The sequence below is a fragment of the Pelobates fuscus genome, chromosome 6 (assembly GCF_036172605.1).
Source record: "Pelobates fuscus isolate aPelFus1 chromosome 6, aPelFus1.pri, whole genome shotgun sequence".
NCBI classification, from domain to species: Eukaryota; Metazoa; Chordata; class Amphibia; order Anura; family Pelobatidae; genus Pelobates; species Pelobates fuscus.
The window spans coordinates 265,820,494-265,840,306 of record NC_086322.1 but is presented as its reverse complement, the minus strand read 5'-3'; the positions used below and the strand labels follow the sequence as shown (position 1 = coordinate 265,840,306).

General features: G+C 39.3%; 1 protein-coding gene across 2 annotated transcripts in view; it reads right to left on the bottom strand.

The window, feature by feature from the left end:
- IKZF3 (IKAROS family zinc finger 3) overlaps window positions 1-19,813 on the bottom strand; it is a 127,032-nt gene that overhangs the window by 65,943 nt on the left and 41,276 nt on the right. Inside the window, exons 2-4 of one of the 2 annotated variants that reach the window (XM_063459090.1) lie at window positions 10,809-10,862; window positions 6,244-6,363; window positions 4,075-4,194 (exon numbers count right to left, since the gene is read on the bottom strand). In XM_063459090.1, the coding sequence (XP_063315160.1) occupies window positions 4,075-4,194; window positions 6,244-6,363; window positions 10,809-10,862 (294 nt within the window). The remainder of the gene's footprint in view (window positions 1-4,074; window positions 4,195-6,243; window positions 6,364-10,808; window positions 10,863-19,813) is intronic. The other variant, XM_063459091.1, reaches the window with a different exon arrangement.

The following is a 19,813-nucleotide window of genomic DNA, read 5'->3' as shown; positions in this document are numbered from 1 at the left end:
TTTTTACATCACAGCTGTAATTTATTTGTTAAAATAGTAACTGTGGAGAACTAGCAAAGTAATTAACAATTTTAGGCCTAGGTAGCTAAATTAAAAAAAAAATAAAAAATTTTACCTGGTTATTTTTATCCTACAATTAATTAACCCATGGTTTACCACCATTTAATTATCACTAATTATTACATAAAACATCTGCAAGTTTTTCTCAATTTTATTATTATGGTATTTGTGTTTGATCTATTTTTTTTATTTTTTTTTTAATTATTCCTTTAAGTCAAATATTTAAAACAGATTTAATTAGAAAAAATAATATATAATAAATAGATAATTATAAATGATTTTCCAATGTCACCAAGCTAGACATAGTCCTAAAGTGATTACATCACCAATTCTGGTAAGGGAGGTAGCAGCTGGATGATCAGTAGGAACGTTCAAAGGATGTTTGCCAGCATTTTAGCAAATACATTTGACATTTACATTTAAAAGAGAAATTGTTTTGTGTTTACTACACAAGGTAGGGTTTTCGCCAGCCTTTGAAATGACTATAGTTACTATTAAAGATTTTGGCAGATTGAAAGGAAAGAATAATGTGTGAGGCCAGGCCATAAAAACATCTTATACTATTTGTGAGGCTATCAGAACAGGACTTTTGCCTTTAAAGAATGTTTTCAAAGTTAAATGCAAATCATCCAACCTAATTAGAAGCTCCACCATCCCTACTGTCTTTTGGAACAACTTCACATTGAGGTATTAAGCCAAATACTGTAGAGATTTTAGCTGGAAATATATATATTAAAGAGTAGAGTAATACTGTTTTCTAGGTACTCGGTTTTCTCCTATTTTTATAGGTATGTATCCCATGAATCATCTATATATATATATATATTTATTTTATTTTTATTTTTTTATTATTATGTATATATTTACTTTTTTTATTATAAAAAAAAAAAACACAATTGGGAGGAAATTGTACAAATACAAAGTAAAAAACTCCGAAAATGAACTCTGAATGAACTCTGAAAATGAAATTTGGAACTAGAATATACATTTGTAAAGAGGAGATTATGTGAATATTTATTTTAAATGTAAAAAGGTAATGAAAGATAAAGGATAATTTCTTACTCTGACAAATGGGGCTTGTATAAACAGAAATGATGTACTTTATCTATTTAAGAAACTTTGCAGTGTAGAAAAGTTAGAGCCCACCATTTCCAGTCTTCTTTGATTTAAATGTTTTTTTTTTAAATTAAAGGTTTTCTATTCCATGATTATTTAGCAAATTCTTGTTTTATAAAGATTTCAATATACTTCTTTGATGTTATTAGACAATTTAGTTTTCTTTCATGACGGGATGATCAAATCAGGGAAAAAAATAAATATATTTTTTTAAATTCCAAAGCTTAGGAAGAAGTAGTACTTAAAGCAAGCATTTGTCTATGCCACATATAGTCTTGTACAAGCACTGAATGAAAGCTCACACTGTGCTTTTGGGGAATATTCTCCTGTCCCTCATAAGCAAGATGCAAAAAAAAACACAAAAAAAAAACCAGTATGGTAGGCCCTAATTAGGACGGGAGACGTTTGATACATGAAACCCACATTCCCTCTAATGTAATTTTACTTAGTTCGTTGGCTGCTTCCTTGCGTGTTTTTATCCAGTAAGAATAGAAAGATGGAAGTGGGTTATATCACACATTATCACTATACAAAAATTCTTTTAACCTAGATATATTACTAATTAAAGGGACACCCTACATACTGTAGTAAAAATGTTTCATTTAGAAAAACACACAATCACTCTGCATTTAAAAAAAAAAAAAAGTTTTTTTTACATTATTTAAAGTGCACGATGTGTTCATAAACAAACAAATGCACCATAACTCTACAATTTCTCTCTCTTTTCCAGAAGGGAATGTGAGGCAATTTAAAAACATAGAGCTAGTTAAACATGTCCCAGAATCCCCTAATGAGCACTTTATAATGCATGTCAAGGAAGAAGCATAGGCATGGCCAACAGAGCAGCAGAGGCTTAGCCAGTGACCTGAATTAATTAATAAATCATTTGCAAAAGCGAATGGAAGCTTAGGGCAGCTTATGCTCATTTGCGCAAGCATTTATTATCATTTCAAGTCAAGAGATAATTCAAATCAGGTCTATTGGGCATTCACACACTTCTCCATTGACCGGCATAACGAACAAGAGAACATATTCATTTGTGACATGATACACACAAGTATACACCCTAACCCTTCCATCCATTAGAATAGCAGGGCAAAAATTGGCTGGGATGGCTCAGCTATTTTATAATGACAATGAGGGCAAAGGGAAACATTCATAGTATTTATATTTTTTGTATGATATAAATATTGCATTAAATTAACACAATAGGCTGTAACAGACACAACATGCATGAAAACAAAATGGTTTCCTTATCTATCAGGTGTAGCTTACTTTAAAAGTTTTTTATCTCCTGCTCTGTAATTTGAACTATACAGGAGGCTGATACAGGGTCCAGCAAGCTATTGACAGAGCAGGAGATAAGAAATTCTAAATGAAACGAATTTTGCAATAAAGGTGGTGTAAACATTAGATTTTACTTTACAGGAAGAGTGTAGGAAGGCAATGCAAGTCACATGCAAAGAGGTGTGACTAGGGCTGCATAAACACAGTGATTTAACTCCTAAATGGCAGAGAAATTAGCAGTGAGACTGCAAGGACATGATCTATACACCAAAACTCCATCATTAGACTAAAGTTGTTTTGGTGACTATAGTGCTTACAATTTTGCAACAAACTAGAAAAAAAAATCATTTTTGACCCCAGAATGGCAGTCAGATATCTCCTTGGATCAAGAAGCTATATGTATTTTAAGCTTGAATAAAATGCTGTCTTTGGATGGGGTAAGCCTTATTTTAACTGTCTCCTTTCCTATCTCCACCCATAAAAGGATAATCTTACATGAGAGCCCACTCCGAGGCTCCAAAGTTCTCCTATAGCTCAATCTTCTATGGCTACTGTCACTACCTCTCGTTGGAGGGATAGGGCTAGGGGATGGGCTTAGAGGAAGACTTTGGCGGCATGGGGGTGAGAGGTAATTGGTTGCAGCATAATATAAGTGCTGAAAACAGATGCCCAATATGCACAAAATTAACATTAGCCAACCCGGAGCTCTTTATCTCAGTATATGCTGCTTTTCAAATTGAAAGACTACGAGCACCATGACCACTGAAATGAGCTTGGAATAACCTTTCAACAGAATTACACTTCCCGACACTTCCAAAACATTACAGACGGGGCGATAGATTGATCACTAGATATATGAGGTATATAGATGAGGGAATGTGTCCTGCAAGCACAGTAAAACACTCTGTCGTGCAGTACTTCCCCTCAGTACTCTCTACACCAAGAGGATTTAGAGTTAAATTTAGGGCATCTTAGGGCACAAACACTATGTAAGTCTCAGTGTTTGGGCAGCCCCGATGGCGCAGTGATAAGCCATCCCTTATAACCTCCTGTCCCCCAAACATCAAATAATACAAGACAAGGTAGCAAAGAAAGGAAGAACTGAGTAATGGGTTTGCTCGTCTCTCTTCATCGCAAAGATCCATGGATTCAGGAGGAACCACCCGTGAGAACTTTGTTCCCACCATTACCAGCGAGTCAAAAACATAACCCTAGCAGGGTATATTTAACCAGCTGAAATAGACCCCATACATTCCATGTCCATTATTGTCAACACTTCATAATTACAAAGTCAAAAAACATAAAAAATATATGTTTTGCTCCATCTCTATAAAAGGGATTCCATAAGGTAACAATGGAACAACATTGTGCAATAATGTATTGTCAATTATTTTACGATAGGAAGAACAGAAAATTGGTGAGCATTTTGTACTCAGCAGACATTTATGACAAATAGATTGATCATTATTGGATGTGTTATGAGTAATTAATGAAAACATTTTTGATTAGTATAAAGTGGACTGCAACTGTCTTGAGTTGAGACTTTGGGACACAACTTTAATTTCTGCTTGCATCATGAATAAGTCATATATGTTCTAAGCAGATACTTACCCTTGGTTTCCTGGGAAAATTTATGTTCTGCATCCTCAGTTGCCTCGCCCTCTTTTGGCTGAAATCCGTTAACATGCGAGTCTGCCTCCTGGGCTTTCTTTGACGAGCACATGCTCAAATCTGGAACATGAGATACAGACTTCAATACACACACACAGGCGCACACACGTTTTCAATATCTTAAAGGGTAATCAATTTCTTGTATGTCCCACTGTTTAAATTTACTAGACCAGGCATACATAAGCTTCGGCACTCCAGATATTTTTGACTACACCTCCCATGATGCTTTGCCAGCATTACAGGTGTAAGAGCATTATGGGGGATGTAGTCCAAAACATCTGGACTGCCAAAGGTTGCCTATCCCTGTACTAGACAGTACTAAAAAAAGGAGAAAAGGGATTTGAATGCTGCTCTTGACGACAAAAAAATCTGATATGTGGAACGTAGCATTTATATAATTACTATGCGCCCTTCATGCACTGGACATGTCCATCCAAGTTACTCCGATAAGATGTTATACACACGTAAAATTGAAACAGCACTCATTAATGGAGGCTTACTCTCAGATAGTACAAAAGCCCATAAAAATGGGAAATTATCAAAAGTAGAGATACAAACTTTTATCACAACATGGAGAGCTAAAATAAATAGTCCAAGCACCATAACCACTCTCAGCCAGTCTAAGAACCAAATTCCACTGCTGTGTTTAACTTAATGGAGAGAGCTTCTGGCTCTCATGGAGGAAGTGACTGGAGACCGGCAGACCCCAGGTATATTAGCAATTGTTTAGCTGCTTACATTGTGGAGGTGCCAGTACACTAAGAACGCTGTAGTGGTTATGGTGCTTCAAATGTTTCATCAATACTTTAAAATAGTGATTTCACCATACAGGGTGACCTTTTGTACTAATACGAATGCCTGTCTAGACGCTCATTTGTAATGATCCTTAGATAAATTTCGCAAAATCTCTTTTATCTTATTTTCTGATGTTTTTTTTATCTTATTGTTCTTATGTTAAAAATACAGGAATTTTATGTACTTAATCCACCCATAAAAGGATAATCTTAAATGAGAGCCCACTCCGAGGCTCCAAAGTGCTCCTATAGCTCAATCTTCTATGGCTGCTGTCACTACCTCTCGCTGAATGGGCTTAGAGGAAGACTTTGGCGGCATGGGGGTGAGAGGTAATTGGTTGCAGCATAATATTAGTGCTGAAAACAGATGCCCAATATGCACAAAATTAACATTAGCCAACCCGGAGCTCTTTATCTCAGTATATGCAGCTTTTCAAATTGAAAGACTACGAGCACCATGACCACTGAAATGAACTTGGAATAACCTTTCAACAGAATTACACTTCCCGACACTTCCAAAACATTACAGACGGGGCGATAGATTGATCATTAGATATATGAGGTATATAGATGAGGGAATGTGTCCTGCAAGCACAGTAAAACACTCTGTCGTGCAGTACTTCCCCTCAGTACTCTCTACACCAAGAGGATTTAGAGTTAAATTTAGGGCATCTTAGGGCACAAACACTACTGTAGGTCTCAGTGTTTGAGCAGGCCTGATGGCGCAGTGATAAGCCATCCCTTATAACCTCCTGTCCCCCAAACATCAAATAATACAAGACAAGGTAGCAAAGAAAGGAAGAACTGAGTAATGGGTTTGCTCGTCTCTCTTCATCGCAAAGATCCATGGATTCAGGAGGAACCACCCGTGAGAACTTTGTTCCCACCATTACCAGCGAGTCAAAAACATAACCCTAGCAGGGTATATTTAACCAGCTGAAATAGACCCCATACATTCCATGTCCATTATTGTCAACACTCCATAATTACAAAGTCAAAAAACATAAAAAAATATGTTTTGCTCCATCTCTATAAAAGGGATTCCATAAGGTAACAATGGAACAACATTGTGCAATAATGTATTGTCAATTATTTTACGATAGGAAGAACAGAAAATTGGTGAGCATTTTGTACTCAGCAGACATTTATGACAAATAGATTGATCATTATTGGATGTGTTATGAGTAATTAATGAAAACATTTTTGATTAGTATAAAGTGGACTGCAACTGTCTTGAGTTGAGACTTTGGGACACAACTTTAATTTCTGCTTGCATCACGAATAAGCATAGTTGATGTTCTAAGCAGATACTTACCCTTGGTTTCCTGGGAAAATTCTTGTTCTGCATCCTCAGTTGCCTCGCCCTCTTTTGGCTGAAATCCGTTAACATGCGAGTCTGTCTCCTGGGCTTTCTTTGACGAGCACATGCTCAAATCTGGAACATGAGATAGAGACTTCAATACACACACACAGGCGCACACACGTTTTCAATATCTTAAAGGGTAATCAATTTCTTGTATGTCCCACCGTTTAAATTTACTAGACCAGGCATACGCAAGCTTCGGCACTCCAGATATTTTTGACTACACCTCCCATGATGCTTTGCGAGCATTACAGGTGTAAGAGCATTATGGGGGATGTAGTCCAAAAGATTTGGAGTGCCGAAGGTTGCCTATCCCTGTACTAGACAGTACTAAAAAAAGGAGAAAAGGGATTTGAATGCTGCTCTTGATGACAAAAAAATCTGATATTTGGAACGTAGCATTTATATAATTACTATGCGCCCTTCATGCACTGGACATGTCCATCCAAGTTACTCCGATAAGATGTTATACACACGTAAAATTGAAACAGCACTCATTAATGGAGGCTTACTCTCAGATAGTACAAAAGCCCATGAAAATGGGAAATTATCAAAAGTAGAGATACAAACTTTTATCACAACATGGAGAGCTAAAAGAAATAGCCCAAGCACCATAACCACTGTCAGCCAGTCTAAGAACCAAATTCCACTGCTGTGTTTAACTTAATGGAGAGAGCTTCTGGCTCTCATGGAGGAAGTGACTGGAGACCGGCAGACCCCAGGTATATTAGCAATTGTTTAGCTGCTTACATTGTGGGGGTGCCAGTACACTAAGAACGCTGTAGTGGTTATGGTGCTTCAAATGTTTCATCAATACTTTAAAATAGTGATTTCACCATACAGGGTGACACGGATGTCAGTTACATATACCTTTTGTACTAATACGAATGCCTGTCTAGACGCTCATTTGTAATGATCCTTAGATACATTTTGCAAAATCTCTTTTATCTTATTTTCTGATGTTTTTCTATCTTATTGTTCTTATGTTAAAAATACAGGAATTTTATGTACTTAATTCTCGTGACTTGAAACTGTGTATTGCGAACGTTCCTTTCTTCTAAATGAAGAACTCAAAATATATATTGTAGCTTCTTTAGGATATGTAGAACCATTACTAAATAATATTGATAAGAAAGGTGATAAATAGTAGAAAAGATTATCATTCTGAAACTTCACAAGCCGATAAAAAGGAACATTTTGTTGAATTTGCCTACACCTATTCAGAGAAGCCATAATTTTGATAGCTTCCCTCTTCACACGTCTTATCTTCTTCACTTGTTAAAAATGTCAAAATTCTTAAACTGACATCTATAACCTGTCTAAATATTTTATAACTAGTTCATGTGGTTTGACTTTTATTCCATTCAATAAGTCCTATTCTATCTGGGTGTCACATCTTTATCACTTCCTCATGGCTTTTGATAGTGAATTAGGCGCTAAGGTCTGTTGGACGAGGTAATGCTACAATACTCACACGGGCTTTGAATGTTTGAAAAACTCACGAATAAAATAGTAGAGCGTTTGTTTGCATGAGGACATAAATAACCAATCTTTCGTGAGAACAGCTTTGAATATAATAACAAGGTCGTTTCCTGTAAGTTCACTGATATGACTGTGCCGATAGATGTATTAAAGGGAGCTGGAAGGGTGCCAACTGTAATCTAAGTCATGTGGCTTATTCCAAAACTGCAGTAACAAAATAAGATTTGCAGCTTTAAGGTATGCAATACTTCCACTGGTATGGTATGGGACATCACATTAAAATCAACACAGATAACATGTAAAATACTCAGCTTTCATTCCATAGCAAATCTAGAATTATTAATGGCATTATTGAGCAGCAATGCTGGTTTTCGTAGTGTAAATATAAAAGGTCCCTATGTTTAGACAGCCATTACATTGTTACATGGCGTAAAAAGGACATGCATTCATCAAGTTCAGCCTTCCTCACATCTGGTTTTGCTGTTGATCAAAAAAAAAAGGGAAAAAAAGACTTTTTGCAGCAAAAAAAAATCCTGCCAAGAATAACAATCAGATCTCTCATTGGACCAAGAAGCTATTACCCCACAATTTAAAAATGATGTCCCTGAATACTATGTTTTTGTAAATATTTATCCAATTGCTGTTTAAAAACCTGTACAGACTCTGATAAAACCACCTCTTCAGGCAGAGAATTCCACATCCTTATTTTTCTTATTGTAAAAAAAATAATTTCCTTTGCTTTAGACTAAATCTCATTTCTTCCAGTTCAAATGTATGACCCTGTGTCTTATGTATAGTGCTGTCTATGAATAGATCATGCTATGGGTTCCATGTATCATTACGGTACGATAAAGAACATAAAATAGATGACAGGAGAATAGATATGATTCATAGCTTTATGTAGCTCCCAACAGAGATTCAAGCATTTTGTGACAGAAAATAATCCTGTCTGTAAAGTCCTTAGTGATATGTATATGAAGGTGAGGGGTGTGCTATAAGAGGCAAAAATAAAAATGAGACACAATGAGACATTACAAAACAGCAATGTGTCTTAGTAAAATGTGTTTTGGAAGATGCAGATATGTTGAATGCTGATGGTAGAAAATTTATCTATTTACACTTACTAAAGAGAGAATTCAAAATAAATAATTCAGACATTATTAATAATTCAAAATGGCGAATATCTGTCCAATCGGGAGATTATTTCTTTTCTTTTAAATTACTGATTGTTCACAGTTTGACATAAAAAAGTGATGCAGTTGATTAGTCAAACAGTCTTAACGGTAAATTAGATCTGTAGTCATCCCGAGTGGAATTCCTCAAAGTGTGAGAACATAATAAATTAAGGCAATCTTGCTGAAAGACAGTTCTCAGGTTCATAGGAAAATATCTGGAAATGAGAAGTGGTGGGGAAACCACATGCCATGGAATATATAAGGTTAAAGTGTGAGAATTGCGAGTGCGTAAAATGAACAGTAGTGTTTATATTGTGAACACATTGTAGTTACAAAAGGTCAAATGATAACCAAATGGATGTAAGCCTTGTAGTCTCAAGAAATCTCTGTATGTCTGTAATAATCTGTAAGAACAAAATGCTCTTTGGAAGACAGGGGAGACCTCTGAATTTACCTAAAATTTACCTATTTACCTAATTCACCTAAATTAAAAGTGAATTTAAAATTTTCGATAAAAAAAGCAGGTCTGGAAAAAAATCTCTAAGTTAGCTATGCTCTCATTTCAGCTACTCTGCCTTATATTTGAAGTTTACTTTAAATTCACTCTGAATTCTCACATTAGTAAATAAGCCTGTTAGTATATAGAGCCAAAACTGGCCTCATTAGTGTCTGTCACTGTTCTTTAGAACTCATACTTGCCTTATTTATCAACAGTGACCAACTCTCTCCCTTACGGCCATGAAAACGCTTTTAACTGTGATGTAACCTTTCTACAATAGATTGTTTAATGATAACAATTCCAAGTTCCAGTCTTCCACCTCACTTTGATCTGTCATGTACATTAATAACGTGTCTTACACTGGCATTCTTTTGTTTCAAAAAATATCTGAGGTGGTTTTGGGTGAGTGTGTTGTCTATTTGGGTGAGTGTGTTGGGTGACTCTCTGAAACTATAAAGTAAATTCAGAGGTCTCCCCTGTCTTCCAAAGAGCAGACGTACAGAGATTTCTTGAGACTACAAGGCTTACATCCATTTGGTTATCATTTGACCTTTTGTAACTACAATGTGTTCACAATATAAACACTACTGTTCATTTTCCGCACTCGCAATTCTCATACTTTAAACTTATATATTCCATGGCATGTGGTTTCCCAACCACTATTGTTTTGTAGAGTCGATGTGATATGTCTTAGCAGGGACAAAAACAATATATATCATTTTCAGATATTTTCCTATGAACCTGAGAATTGTCTTTGAGTAAGATTACCTTTATTTATTATGTTCTCACACTTTGAGGAATTCCACTCGGGATGACTACAGATCCAATCTCCTGATTGGACAGATATTCACCATTTTGAATGATTAATAATGTCTGAATTATTTATTTGTCATTTTCTTTTTCCTTATGCAAATCAACCTTTTTTTCCATGATTATTTTATTAGCACTTCTTTTTACTGAAATCTATGTTAAATCAGGTAGATAATCTACTATAAATAGAGATACCCACAATTAACCATTTCTATTATTGGGCAGACTAGATGGGTCGAATGGTTCTCATCTGCCGTCACATTCTATCTTTCTAAGTCTGCTGATTTTGCCACTGCCTTTTAATAATTGACTTCACAACAAAATGGGCTATCTTTTTAGGAGCAGACATTAAGAGATCAGATGGTACCAGGGGTAGGCAACCTTCGGCACTCCAGATGTTGTGGACTACACCCCCCATAATGCTCTGGCATTCATAATGCTGGCAAAGCATCATGGGGGGTGTAGTCCAAAACATCTGGGGTGCTGAAGGTTGCCAATGCCTGTGTAGTACTTTTTGAATTTCACTACATGTGTTTTGGGATTTTTTTTACCTGCTGGTTCTGGCTGCTCTTGATAATTCACAAAATCCATACTTGTCTCGTTATCTAAAAGGTAAACAAAAAAATAAAATAAAACAGAGGTTTTTTTTTCATCAAATAAGTTACTAACTTTTCTTATGCCATTTAATTAGATATTTTTTTTTATTGAATTGTGATTAATTGTGATATGTATCACTTCAATGTTTCAGAGTGGTCATGTATAAAACATGCATCAAGAATATGTGTTGTTACTGAAAGGATTAAAGGACCACTATAGTGCCAGGAAAACATACTCGTTTTCCTGGCACTATAGTGCCCTGAGGGTGCCCCCACCCTCAGGGACCCCCTCCCGCCGGGCTCTGGAGAGAGGAAGGGGTTAAACACTTACCTTTCTCCAGCACCGGGCGGGGAGCTTTCCTCCTCCTCTCCTCCTTCCTCGCGGCGTCATCGGCTGAATGCGCATGCGCGGCAGGAGCCGCACGCGCATTCAGCCGGTCGCATAGGAAAGCATTTACAATGCTTTCCTATGGACGCTGGCGTCTTCTCACTGTGATTTTCACAGTGGGAAGCACGCAAGCGCCTCTAGCGGCTGTCAGTGAGACAGCCACTAGAGGATTTGGAGGCTGGATTAACCCTCAGTATAAACATAGCAGTTTCTCTGAAACTGCTATGTTTATTAAAAAAAAAAAGGGTTAATCCTAGAAGGACCAGGCACCCAGACCACTTCATTAAGCTGAAGTGGTCTGGGTGCCTAGAGTGGTCCTTTAACTCAACTGGTTTAGACCAAGATACATAGCTGTATGGAGGTATTTCATTAAAGGGACATGCATCACTTTGAGACAACTGTCTCATTTATATCCTTTTAAAGGGACACTCCAGACCCCGAAAGCAATTTAACTTTTTTCTTGCTGAAAAGCTTTCTGTGTAAATAGTGAGTGCTCTTTTTCAGTTTGCAATAAGTGAAGATTTCAATAGAAATTGACACTTTTGTAAAATAACCTGGTTACACCCCCCTGACTTTCAATCAGACAACTGGAAATGTTACTACCCGTTTTTTTTAACTGGAGCTAAACTTAAGAGGTTCCTGCCTTGCAAAGACTTCTCAGTGAGCTGTATTGAGAAGTCTGTGATTGGACAGCCACAGAAAGTCTGGGCGGGGTTAGAAGGGGAGGGCTTGTAAACACGGCAGACAAGAGATCTGCAGCTTTTGCAAGCTTTAAGGTATACCGCCAACCAAAAAAAAGGATTTGCAAAGGCAGAAGACAAGAGAAATGCAGGTTTTACAAGCTGGTTTTAGATATTTCCCAGGTGGAAAATAGTGCATAATTAAATGCATGCGTGGTTTCATTGTGGCTATATCTGCTAAACAGTGTTTTTAATTATTTTTTTATTTTGTTTGTGGGTAGTGGAGTGTCCCTTTAAGTATGTCAACTTTTATGCTTTCCTGTCTCTCCACTAGATCCTGTGATAGTTTGTGTCCATCGGGGTCCTGATGCATAGATTCGGTGGATAGGTAAATCAATACAATATTGTAATATAAAAATATTCCAAAGGAAAAGTTTGACCAAATCTCACAAATTATTCCCACTCTAGTACTGTATGGGATATTTGAACAGGGTTGACAAACTCCAATTCCCAGGCACTGATGGACTACAACTCCCAAAACTATTTGGATGCAACATGTGGAAGAGAATTCTGGGGGTTGTAGTTCAACAGCATCTGGGGGCCAGGGTTTACCAAATCCTAAATTAGAACATTCCAGCAAAAAACTGTGGTATTTTGGAAACACACTTTTGTGCTTCCAGGTATTCAGAGCAATAAAACATACAACAAATGTGTGACGGTTGGATTGTTTTCCAAGACATCTGAAAAAAATACACTAATGTGAACATGTTAAAGGGACACTATAGGCACCCAGACCACATCAGCTCATTGAAGTGGTCTGAGTGCAGTGTCCTGGGTCTCTTAACCCTATGGTGGTAATTATTGCAGTTTACCCCTACCAGACAGCCATTAGAGGGACTCCCGGGTAGTTAAGCGACCAAACGTCACCTAAATGACGCTGGACGTCCTCACGCTGTGCATGGACAATGCCTTCCTATAGGCATCCTAATGCAAGCGCGTATGCGTAATATGTATCCCCCGCCGGTTGACCTCGGCAGGGTAGGAGCGTGGGTGGAGCATGATGTTCCTCGGCACTGGATTCAGGTAAGTGACTGAAGGGGTTTTAACCCCATTCAGCACCACAGGAGGGGGACACTGTAGGAACCTATAGTCCCAGGAAAACGGTTTTGTTATCCTGGCACTATAGAATCCCTTTAACCATGAAATAAGTTTGAGTATATTACACAGCAAGTGTACAATCTCAGTTGAGTGAAATGTAATTCCTAATTAGTGAAGAGCAGATTTGTTTACCTGTTACTTACTTTGATCAGTTTAGTTATATTATAATTTCATTTCAAGGGATATTCATACCAGCACATTTAAGAGAACGTTATAACGGGACTACTGCAAGGGTAGGACACTCTCTGTATGATGACTGGCTGAAGGCAAAGGGCAACGTTTACAATGATGATTGACAGGGAGCCAAAATGGAGGCATCAATTTTCACAATCGAATTAAATACAGTGGTGTGTATTAAAAGATTTATTTTTATTTTTCAGAACTCACAATTTTGATTAAAATATATCAAAAGCTATTATTATAAGAGTACCTGAAGACATTTTTTTAAAAATATATATGCCGTATACATATGTAGACAATGTGTCATAAACAGAGCTGTCTTCTATTTTCAATGGAAAAGCTAATTTAGAAATTGAGGGGGAGAAGGTGCCCACATGAATGACAAGTATGGAAACACCAGATCAGTAAAAGGCAACTAAAAAAATTCCCAAGCTTCCAAAAAGTACACAGTGATACCAAAAAACTCTACTTGGCTACCAAACTAGGGTATGTAAAAATAACGGCAAGGTTCTCAAAGCGTTCATCATCTCACAAGTAGTTGAGTTTCCACTCAGACTGTCGATTCCGACTGCAAATATTACAATATCAAATTCAAAACTAAACTGAAGATTGTATACGTCAACCTTATTGCTTTTTAATGATAAGCAACACGTTTCATAGTTACATAGCTGAAAAGAGACTTGCGTCCATCAAGTTCAGCCTTCCTCACATATGTTTTTGCGGTTGATCCAAAAGAAGGCAAAAAACCCAGTCTGTAGCACTTCCAATTTTGCCACAAACAAGGAAAAAATTCATCCTTGACCCCAAAATAGCAGCCAGATGTCTCCTTGGATCAAGCAGCTATTAGCCCACTAATTAGAAATTATATCCCTGTATGTTATGTTTTTGCAAGTATTTATCCAATTGCAGTTTAAATATCTGTATAGACTCTGATAAAACCACCTCTTCAAGCAGAGAATTCCATATGCTTATTGCTCTTACTGCAAAAAAAACTTTTCTTTGCCTTAGATGAAATCTCCTTTCTTCCAGCCTAAATGTGTGACCTCGTGTCCTATGTATAGCCCTGTTTATGAATAGATTTCCAGATAATGGTTTGTACTGGCCCCGAATATATTTGTATAATGTTATCATATCCTCTCTCAGGCGTCGTTTTTCCAAACTAAGGAGATTTCAATTTTTTAACCTTTCTTCGTAACTAAAATGCTCCAATCCTTTTATCAATTTTGTAGCTGGTCTCTGCACGTTTTCTAGTGCCATGATATCCTTCTTTTTAACAGGTGCCCAAAATTGCACAGCATATTCAAGGTGTGGTCTTACCAGCAATTTTCATAGAGGCAAAATTATATTTTCATCCCGAGCATTTATGCCCCTTTTTATACATGACAAAACCTTACTGGCCTTAGCAACTGCTGAATGACATTGCATATTGCTGCCTAATTTGTTGTCTATAACAATTCCCAAATTCTTCTCGTGTATGGTTATCCCTAATTCCCTACCATTTATGGTGTAGGTTGCTTGTGCATTCTTGTCCCAGAAGTGCATAACTTTGCATTTCTCTACGTTAAATTTCATCTGCCATTTTAGTGCCCAGTCCCCCAATCTATCCAAATCCCTCTGCAGCAAAGCAGTATCCTGCTCACATTTTATTACTTTCACTAAATATAGGACCAGTCTACAGAGCCCTGTAGAAGTTATGGTGCCAGGAATTCTCTGGCGCTGTCACGACTAGTAATGTGGTCCAGCACGCAGAAACTATGTAAACATATACATAAGTCAGAAAAGGAAAAATAACAGGACAGAGCGTAAACCGGACCTTAGAATGGCCGGACTAATACGCTAGAGACAGAGAATGGTCAAAGGGAAAGCCGAGGTCAAGGAAGCCAGAAAATACTCAATACCGATAAAACAAGCCAAGTCAGGGAAACCAGAGATCAGAATAACCAGGGAAACGCCAAGGATCAGGATACCAGGAAATCAGAAACACGAAACTAGCACTTTCAGGAAACCAGGAAACTGAAACCACGACATGGAAAAGTAATGGGGAAAGCTAGGGGTTTAAATACCCCTCTCTAGGCTATGATTGGTCAGAGGGCGACCTCTGACCCCAAAACGTGCGTGTGCGTTGACGTCGTGACGTCACGCACACGTTGGTATAATTCTCGGGGGCGGGGCTAGCAATAGACGCGACCACGCGGTCGGCGCCATCTTGGATCTGGGCGCGATGCCCGGAAGAACTACGTGCGCGGTTCCCGGCTCGCCGACGAGCAGGTAAGCTCGTGTAGTCGGAGCGGTCGTGCCGGTCGGGCACGACCGTGAGGCTCGGCGGGCTGGTGACCGCAACAGTACCCCCCACTCGAAGACCGCGCACCGGGCGGGAAGGACCCGGCTTAAGAGGAAAGCGGTTGTGAAATGACCGGATAAGACGGGGCGCATGGACCCAGTCAGCAGGAACCCAACAACGTTCCTCGGGACCATAACCCTTCCAGTCAACGAGATAGGACAAGACACCTCTGGATAATTTGGAGTCCATGATAGAATGGACTTCGTATTCTTCTTGATCACCCACTACCAAGGGCGGAGGAGGAGTGGATACCCTGGTGTAGCGATTGCAAGTAAGGGGCTTGAGCAGAGACACATGGAAAGTATTCGCTATTCTCATATGAGCCGGTAGTGCCAAGGAATAGGTCACTGGATTAATACGTTGGGTAACTCGAAAGGGACCAATGTACCGAGGGGCAAATTTCATGGATGGGACCTTAAGCTTGATATGTCTTGTGGAGAGCCACACCCTGTCACCTGGAAGATAGACAGGATTAGCGCCCCGTTTCTTGTCAGCTTGGACCTTTGCTCGGAATGAGGCTTTTTGCAGAGCTGAATGGACGGAATCCCAGGTATCATGAATCGATTCTAAACGGGTGTTCAAAGCGGGGATATCTGTGTCTGAGAATGCAGAAGGTAAAACAGTGGGGTGATAACCCTGATTAACAAAGAATGGACTGTGATTAGAAGATTCATGAGTGGCATTGTTTCTGGCGAACTCAGCCATGGGTAAGAGCTCATACCAGTTAGATTGATTGGCATTTATAAAGCAACGTAAATAAGCTTCTAAAGACTGATTCGCCCTCTCTGCTGCTCCATTTGTTTGAGGGTGATATGCTGACGAAAAGGAGAGTTCGACGCCCAATTGTTTGCAAAAGGAACGCCAAAACCTAGAAACAAACTGGGTACCTCTGTCAGATACTATGTTTTTGGGTACACCGTGCAACCGAAAGATCTCTCTCAAGAATATTTGAACTAGATCTTGGGCAGATGGTAATTTTTTAAGTGGGATGAAATGTGCCATCTTCGTGAATCTATCAATAACCATAAGAACTGTATTAAACCCGTTAGAACTGGGTAGATCCACAATGAAATCCATGGCCAAGTGGGTCCATGGAGCACTAGGTATGGGCAGTGGTTGTAACAGTCCAGGAGGTGACCTAGGAGGAACTTTAGAAACGGCACATATTTGACATGCCCCAACATAATCTTTGATATCGTTTCTAAGAGCAGGCCACCAAAATCTCCTGGAGACGGCTGAGAGAGTTTTATGGACTCCAGGATGGCCCGCTGTGAGGTTGTCATGGAACAAATCTAGTACCTTCTTTCGAAACTGAGGTGACACATACAGTTTGTCCGGAGGTTTTCCCACAGGTGCCTGAGTTTGATCTGCTATTATGGCACAGAAGAGTGGAGAAGACACTTCGGAAACAGTAGTGGCAATGAGGCATTCAGGAGGTACAATAGGATATATCACCTGTTCTGGTACTTCATCTGTCTCAAACTGCCGAGAAAGTGCATCTGCCTTGGTGTTTTTAGTACCAGGCCTGTACGTAATTACGAAATTGAATCGGGAGAGGAACAATGACCACCTAGCCTGACGAGAGGACAGTCTCTTAGCGTCCCCAATATAAGCCAAATTCTTATGATCAGTAAAGATCAAAAGTGGCTCTTTGGAACCTTCCAAGAGATGCCTCCATTCCTTAAGGGCAAGTACAATGGCCAAAAGTTCCCTATTCCCTATGTCGTAATTCCTCTCTGCAGGTGTGAGTTTGCGAGAGTAAAATCCACAGGGATGTAAAGGCGTATCAGGACTTTCTCTTTGAGACAGAATGGCTCCAACTCCTGTCTCTGATGCATCCACCTCGAGGATAAATGGTTTGGATGGATCAGGATGGGTCAGGACAGGTGCTGAGGAAAATAAAAATTTTAATTGTTCAAATGCCTCTCTTGCTTCTTTGGGCCAAGATATACAATTTGCTCCTTTTTTTGTTAAATTGGTTATAGGGGAAATCACGGAGGAAAATCCCCTTATGAATTTGCGGTAGTAATTTGCAAAACCTATAAAGCGTTGAGTAGCTTTAAGGCCCTTGGGTAATGGCCACTGTAAGACTGCCTCCAGTTTACGAGGATCCATTTGGAAACCAGACGGAGATATAACGTATCCAAGGAATTGTATCTCCGTTTGGTCAAACTGGCATTTCTCCAGTTTACAGTAAAGGCCGTTCTGTAACAGGGTTTTCAGTACAATTCTCACATGTTCGTGATGCGTCTCTAGGTCTGGGGAATAGATGAGAATGTCGTCCAAATACACTAGAACGAACATGTGAAGGTACTCTCTTAGGACATCGTTGATAAAATCCTGGAATACCGCTGGAGCGTTACATAATCCAAACGGCATAACCAGGTATTCGTAATGTCCCATTCTGGTGTTAAATGCGGTCTTCCATTCGTGACCGTCCTTAATTCTGACTAGATTGTAGGCACTTCGGAGATCGAGCTTGGTAAAGACTCGAGCTCCCTTTAATCTGTCGAATAGCTCTGATATAAGGGGAATAGGGTAGGCATTTTTTATGGTAATCCTATTCAAACCCCTATAATCAATACAAGGGCGTAGGTCTCCTTCTTTTTTAGAGACAAAGAAGAATCCAGCCCCGGCTGGTGAGGAGGACCTACGGATATGACCCTTTCTGAGAGCATCCTTAATATATTCCTCCAAACAAAGATTTTCCTGTGGGGACAAGGCATAGACTCCTCCCTTGGGAGGCATAGTCCCTGGTAATAAGTTTATAGTACAGTCATAAGGTCTATGAGGAGGTAACCCTTCTGACTGGACCTTGTTAAATACCTCTTTCAAATCCATATACTGCTGTGGAATTTGTGTGGTCAAGGGAGGTGTAACAGGAACATTAATGGTGCCAATAGGTTGTGGGATTTGCTTAAAGCAAACACCTTTGCATCTCTCACCCCAACTCACAATCTCTCCTTCAATCCAATCCAAATGTGGATTGTGTTTCAGGAGCCAAGGGAAACCGAGTATTATCGGAACTGTAGGTGAAGATATAATTTGAAAGGTCATTTCTTCAGAGTGGAGAATACCCACTGAAACAGTGATTGGCAGAGTTTCGTGTGTGATGAAAGGCTGGGTAAGAGGCCTTCCATCAATGGCCTCGACTGCTATAGGTTTCTCTTTATGTCTTAAGGGCAGGAGATGTTTTGCAGAGAATTCTTTGTCTAGGAAATTCTCCGCTGCCCCAGAATCAATCATAGCCTTACATTGAACAGCAGTGTTCTCGAAAGATAAGGTTACTTTGATAAGGAAACGGTTCTTAGTCAATTTAGGGGACATATACATCACACCTAAGGTCGGTCCCCGTACGTGCCTTAGGTGTGCAAGTTTTCCGGCCGAACCGGGCATGACGATCTTAGATGTCCCTTCTTGCCACAATACATACATAACCCCTCGTTACGTCTGTGTTGTCTCTCTGCCTCAGTGAGTTTAGCACTACCCAATTGCATGGGTTCAGGTTCTGGAAGAGGCGTTTGGCTACTCACCACTGGGTTAGAGAAACGAGGAGCTATGGACGAATCAGAACGTCTGTTACGTTGTTTGTTTTTCTCTCTCTCTCTGAGCCGGTTATCAATGTCTATCATGTAGGCAATAAACTCGTTAAGATTAACCGGAAGGTCTCTAGCTGCAGTCTCATCTTGTATATTCTCAGCTAAACCTTCAGAGAAAGCAGTCACCAGACCGCTATTGGTCCAATCAACCTCAGATGCTAATGTCCTGAACTCTATTGCATAATCGGCTACAGAACGACTGCCTTGTTTGATTCTCATAAGGGCTTTGGCAGCGTTCTTCTCCCTGCCTTTAGGTTCAAATGTAGCCTTAAAGGCTGTAAGAAAGATACTGTAATCACGGGCTACTGCGTCACCACTTTCCCATAAGGGGTTAGCCCAAGTCAAGGCTTTTCCAGTTAATTGGTTCATCAGATAGCCTATTTTAGATCTATCTGTTGGGAATGAACCTGGGGAGGCCTCAAAGTGGTATTCTATTTGGTTTAAAAAACCTCTGAATTCCTTGGAATCACCTCCATAGCGAGGGGGCGGTGACAAGGTTATGGACGGTGGTTTATGTGGTACGGGAACCACTACAGGTGGCGGAACCACAGGTGGTACAGGAGGGACCTCTAAAGAGGCAGTCCTCTGGAGCAAGATCTGAAATGCCTGGGCAA